A 6,408-nucleotide genomic window follows, 5' to 3' on the forward strand; every position below is an offset into this window, starting at 1 on the left:
GATCGTTAAAAGAAAGAAATTGTCACACACAGTATCCTCTTGTTTATATATATTTAATAATAATAATAATATTTTATTTATATTACTTATATTCGACTTGTCCGATGATGTCGTCTAGGAAATGTAATTTTCTCAAGTTTTTCGATTTGCGATATTTTATTAGCAGACGTTTAAATATTTACATAGCTGATCGATCGTCGATTATTGAATGCAATGTTACTTTCAGAGCGATGTGCTGAAAACTTCAAACCATTCTTGACATCTATAACAAAATTTTTTGTATTATTCCAAACCCTCAAAATTTTAAGTAAATCGAATTTTAAACTAATTTGATTAAATATTACATGAATAAGAACAAACATGAATGGATTCAGGATATGGACATTACATGATCTATCATATATTCTACCCACTAAATCCTTGCAGGTATTCCACAAAATTAACCTCTCTTCTTAGCAATTCTCTCTTTTCTTTAGCAATTAGTAAAAAATTAATAATTTGGTTATAAATAATGTAACAAGAAGATAGTAAGTCTTGTAATAACGTTTCTAAAAAGTTTCGATAATTTGTACTCAATTTTTTTTAATAAATTATATATTGAAAATAATATGTAAAAATGATACATGAAAAAATCTATCAAATCGATCAAAACTCATCTGTAAAGAAGAAAAATATATAAAGATAGCAAAATAAATAATAAGTATTAATATATGATATAAATACATAAAGATAACTAAAATTATTTTAAATAGAAAATATTCAATTGTGTTTATAGATTGAATAATATTTTTCTTTACGACATACAAATTAGCGTGAAACGTACGTGCCCACGAATACATTTAAACGTTGTCTTTCAAATTTCCTCAACTCCTCTCGCAAGCAAGAGAATGCTCGTGAGAGCAGAAGAATTAATTTAACAACAGTTTCCAATAATCTGGAACCTATCTTTACATGGACGGCTTTACCTGAAATCACTATGACAACTTTCAGTTCTCGATCGCCCACGTATTTTTTGCCTTTGCCTCCCAAAGTGATTACGGAAGTAACGCGTCCAGAGATATTGAAACCTCTCATTAAGTACAAAGAGTCATTAGATGGAAATCCAGTGTCTAGAAATAAATACTACAAAAGGCTTTCAAACATTCAAACTGATAATTTTGATTTTATATATAACGACAATACTGTGATAAAATCTGGTAATGTCCACTGCGATGATTGCGCTTCAAAAATAATGTTCATTTTTCAAGAAAGTCAAGAACCCAAAATTAATCATACAATCGAGCAAGAGTCGACTGATGATTTATCGATTTGTAACACTAGGAAAAATTCGGATTCTTCGTCTTCTGCAAAGTCGGAATTAAAAACGCTAGAAATCAAGCAGCAAGAGTCGCGAAATCAGTTCAAATTACAGGATAATCAATATTCACGAAAATATGACTCATCGCAATCTCCAGAATTTCGGAATTACACGCGGAAAGATCTCTCGCAGACTTCTCGATACGTTTTGCAAACGCCTACAAGTACCTCCAAGCCATTGCCATCTGTATTTGAAACATTGAAAACATCATCTCGATTTGATTATTTGGCCTTCTCCGAAAGTTTGGGAAATCAAGGATTTCGAAAGACTTCGTTGTGCCTACCTTCTGTACCGCGTCGCATTTTCTCCTCAAAAAGTTGCACCGTGATTCAGCAATCTATTCGAAAGTTTGAAAATTTGAAAAATGATCAGAGCGCGAATACATCGATTATTCGTTTGAGAAACACACGATCGCATCCAGGTGTCTTGAAGTCCTAGATACAATAATTCTTAACTTTTTAAATTTGTAGTTTAAAGCTCCTGCCTGTTCACTACAGTTATCTTGGATCATGACAAAGCGAGAAAAATACACTGTATTAAAATGTGAGTATTTTTTAATAAAACAACATTTGTAATAGAATAGAGTTGTAAAATATATCTTTGTATTCTGATAATCAATAAATAACCATATATTTGAAATTAAATTATACCTAACAAAAAAACAAAGCGTAAGCTGTATTACAGCTATCAAATTGAGATAAATATGATTTTATTTATATATTTCGAAATAAAAGAAGAGTTTTCGCGATATATTTTACAATACTTTATGAAACACAAATATTGTTTTATTCAAAAATATTTCTATTTTAATGTATTTAATATAGTTAAAAAATTTTTTATTTTGAACGTTCCTATTTTAATATATTTTAAAATTTTCATTATGTTGCTACGCCTTTGACATCATCAGTCCAAAGATTCGTAGCGAATGACCAAGAGCCTTAAATAATCCTCAATTTAATATTGTTTGAATATACATATGTACATACAGTAATTCAATGGAAAGCGTTTTATAGTTAGTTTGCAACTATAATGTTAGTACATTAACGATTGATATTTAATGAGACTGACAATCGCAGATCGCGTTTCTCTGATGAGACTGCAATCGTTTTCCTGCGACACTTCAAAGTCGAAAAAATCCGTTGATTGCGAGAAGGATGATAAATCACAACGATCGAAATGCGAAGATGAGATCGAGGAAGATCACGCGTGTTCTCAAGAGATTGCGAGGAGCCGTTGCCAGATTAAAAGTAAAAAGATCTGCGGGAAAACGCGACGGAAGGACACGTGCGTCTCGTCTCCAAATGACGTGGGTGAGGAACAACGAGAGAAAAAACCTAAGCTCAACAAAAATTACACATGTCCCGAACTGAGGCGACCAAAGCCATGCACTTGGAAGGAGGAACGATGCCCTGAGACTCGTCGGAAGTGCGACGAGAATAAAGCACGAATCTCATCAAAGGATTGCGCACTGCAATCGAGAGAACCTAGTTGTTCACAAAAGCAAGATATTGACAGAAGATGTAATAAAAGTAACGCAGATCGACATAATCATTGTTATAATAGTAATAATTCTTGTTAAGAAATATTAAAATTTAATTCAACATTCACATGATACCTCATGAAATATCTGAAATTGATGTATCTCATACTATATATTCAGAATAGTAGGTCAAAATTATTATTGTTATTCTCATCATTATACTAATTTAACATTAGCTGCGATTATTATGATTTAGTATTTAGCTTTAGCATATCTTGATGAAATTCTATACGGTGTATTAATTTGTCCTTCTCTAATTTTCCTATATTTCTTGTTTCCTTTTCCATCTATTGTGCGTTTTTATATGCTTTCTTCATTAATTTATTTTGACATTAATCTCTATTTTTTTACTATATGTTTTACTTTAATATCTTAATCAGGACGGCAATCAAAATCATATAAGCAACGTGACGATTGCCAAAAAGCTGATGAATCACATGCAGTTTGTAAGGATTCTATGAAAAAAACGGATGAATTTGAATCAAAATGTAAGAAGCAACGCGTGAAGTGCAACATTAGTGAGAAAAAACGGCGAAAGTGCACCGGAAACAATCGAAAGCGATCTAACAGCTACCGCAAAAGAAATTCTTCCCGAACTAGTGATAAAAGCTGCAGCAAAGTAGACGGAAAGCGATATTACTCAACAAGCGATGTTACGAAACAATCAATTTTCTTCGTCCCGCGAGATCGTAAATCTTTCTCCACTTCGATTTCCGATATCATTCTCGGCATAAATATAAGTAAGAGATTTTATGCTAGCTGCAGCAAAGATGATAAAGATCGAAGACAGGCTCCGTCTTGTGAAAAACCAAAAATGAAGTGTGAGATCAAGGAAAAGGAGGAAATTGAGAAAAAGTGCATGAAAGGTACTGCTAAATGTATGTCGAGAAAAAAGACTACTGATAAGACGCAAACCTGTCAGTCTACGAAAAAAGACAAAGACAAGAAATTTTGCGAATCCACGAAAAAATCCCGTCAGGAATTTTGTGCCAGCAGAAAAAAAGAACTTACAAAAGGTAAGATAAACTTAATTTAGCTTAATTTAATTATAGTTATTATACGGGATGTTTTGGGATCTTAGGGATAAATTTGAAGGGATGGTAGATCTCATCAAAAGAAATAACTTTTGTTAAGGAACTTTCCTTCCCGATGCATTTTTAAGGAGCTATGTGTCCCTGTTTGGACCGGATGTAAGGTACATAATCGATAGCGTGGCAGCATTACATTGTCCTCTGATGATACTAATTCAAGTTTTTGCATTTTTTTATTGTCTTTTTGTAAAAATAAAATCAAAGGACGTAAGCTAGTATTGTCAAATGTAATGCGATCAGATGCGTAGCTCCTTAAAAATATATCAGTTGACACAGTTTCCTTAATAAAAGTTGATTCTTCTGATAAACTTTACTATTCTCTAAAGTTTGTCTCTAATATCTTAAAACATCCTGTTAACCTTAAAACATTATATATTTTAAAACTTTTAGAATGAAATGTCATTCTGAAGAGTGACATCTCACTTTTAAAGATTAAAAATTGAGTCATTCTTTTTCAAGAGTGGCTCAATTTTCATTCTTAGAATGAGATTCCATTCCAAAGAATTAAAAGTATGTATAAAGGTCTCAAAATCTCTTTAATTTTTTCTTTGTATTATAATTTATAGCAATTCTTCAATTTTGCTAAATTTTTAATTAATTTTTATTTTTTTGTTGTAGACAAGAAACTTAAAAAAGAACCAGTGAAAGCACCTCCATCACCTGTAAAAGGTAAATTCTATGAAAGAATTATAGACTTTTTAATTTTTTCTTTATATTATGATTCATGAAAGAGGAGCAACTATACTAAATTCTTGTTGTAATAAATTCCTTTAATTGTTCATTGCAGATGAAAAGTCTATGGAACAATTGATGAAGGAACAGATTGATCGCGAGTATAAAGAGATAGATGAATGCAAGAAGGGCTTCAAAAAAGAGAAAAAAGGCGATAAAATCAAAATGGTTTCCTCAGAAAAGCCGACGGGTTTGGATCGCATAATCAATTCATGTAAAAAACAAGAAAAGGATATCGAAAAGTTTGTAAGCACACGTAACGAATCAATCATTTCTACGGACGCCGTGTTTAAGTGGTTCAACATTCAATCTAGGATTATTAATGGCACGATTCCAATTATTGCCAAGTTAGTTCTCTCGCTTGGATTTTATTTCTGTCGGCAAATGCGTTTTCAAAATTTGAGGACTAAATAATTCAGAAAGAATAATATTCTTAAAAAATTCTATGTTCATCCCAATATTTTTTATTCTGATTAGTAATTTCTCTGATTTTTTTTTTTGTAATTTATGTTATCGGGATTATTCACATTACCCGTTTTATCGTAACTATACACTTGCGATCGATGATCATTTATTGCTGCAACAACGAGTTATTTCATACAACGTAATTATAGGGATGTCGGACTGTTCAATGTAATGTTTGATCGATCGTTCTCTACTGTGAAACTGGATTATCAGGATGATTTTGCTATCGGACGAGCTATGAACGATGATAAAATAGTTCAGAACTGTTCTGCGAATGGCGAAGATTTTATTCATGGTGATGAATTGCCGAATTATATTGAAATAGAGTATGAGGACGAAGAAGATGACGTTCACGAGGATCACTAACCTACCGATCTCCAAAATCAATCGAATCTTACACAAAGGTCACAGTAAATATTAATGTCATTCTTAGCGCTGAGCACTACCGTGTGTGTGTGTGTGTGTGTGTGTGTGTCTCCAGATTTAATATGCAAGTAATAAAAAAAAAGTTTTATTACAATAATTTTACATTTTGTCATAATATGATATCTTTGATGAATGCGTGATGTAATAAATAAAAAATTAATCCGGCTTGTGTAATGTGACTGCATCTGTATTTTGCTCTTTTTCAAAATATGCACTTGAAAAATATCTGCGTTTGTTCCTTTCAAAAAAGAAAATTGCCTGCAAGCACGCAATCTTCTTATGACAGTATACATATAAACATAACTACTTTCCTCACATATGAATATATAATAGCGTTAGTAAATATACATTTACATACGAACATATCTCGTTTTCAGTCAAGAACATTGTGATCCTTCTGATTATACGGTAATCAATTACTTCATGACATTACTTCACTATAAATAGTAGTTGATCATCCCCTAATAATACTTAACCAGATTTCACTTTGTAGACGATAAGATAAAATTACTCTTCAGCATGACTTGGACGATCATCGATTACTCCCCGAGGGAGTAAGGGACGGATACGAGTCGAACGAGTGAAACGCAAATGCGGAGCCTTACGGGAGTTTTGCTCCTTCACGAGACGTCTTTGTAGCGCGACGGAGGCGTGAATGGCAGTGGGCCAGGAGGCCCAATTATGAGTTATTCAGTCCTCGCCACGGGGCACCGCGGTGCCGTTCTACCGTCGGTGTATGCACCTATCTGGTGCCTCCCCCTTCGTCTCGCGTGAGAGCGAGAAAGAGCGAGAAAGAG

The 6,408-nt window shown here is 32.9% G+C and overlaps 1 protein-coding gene across 1 annotated transcript; it reads left to right on the plus strand.

Annotated features, from left to right (window-relative positions):
* The first annotated feature begins 269 nt into the window (after nucleotides 1-269).
* Nucleotides 270-6,373, plus strand: LOC108724133 (uncharacterized). The gene is made up of 8 exons (XM_018450324.1): nucleotides 270-426; nucleotides 812-1,778; nucleotides 2,434-2,886; nucleotides 3,278-3,913; nucleotides 4,607-4,657; nucleotides 4,776-5,067; nucleotides 5,335-5,589; nucleotides 6,105-6,373. Exons 1-7 carry the CDS (start codon nucleotides 361-363, stop codon nucleotides 5,549-5,551), a joined length of 2,682 nt encoding a protein of 893 aa, XP_018305826.1. The 5' UTR covers nucleotides 270-360; the 3' UTR covers nucleotides 5,552-5,589; nucleotides 6,105-6,373.
* Nucleotides 6,374-6,408: the final 35 nt, after the last annotated feature.

The sequence above is a fragment of the Mycetomoellerius zeteki genome, unplaced genomic scaffold (assembly GCF_001594055.1).
Source record: "Mycetomoellerius zeteki isolate Tzet28-1 unplaced genomic scaffold, Tzet1.0 scaffold275, whole genome shotgun sequence".
Lineage (NCBI taxonomy): Eukaryota > Metazoa > Arthropoda > Insecta > Hymenoptera > Formicidae > Mycetomoellerius > Mycetomoellerius zeteki.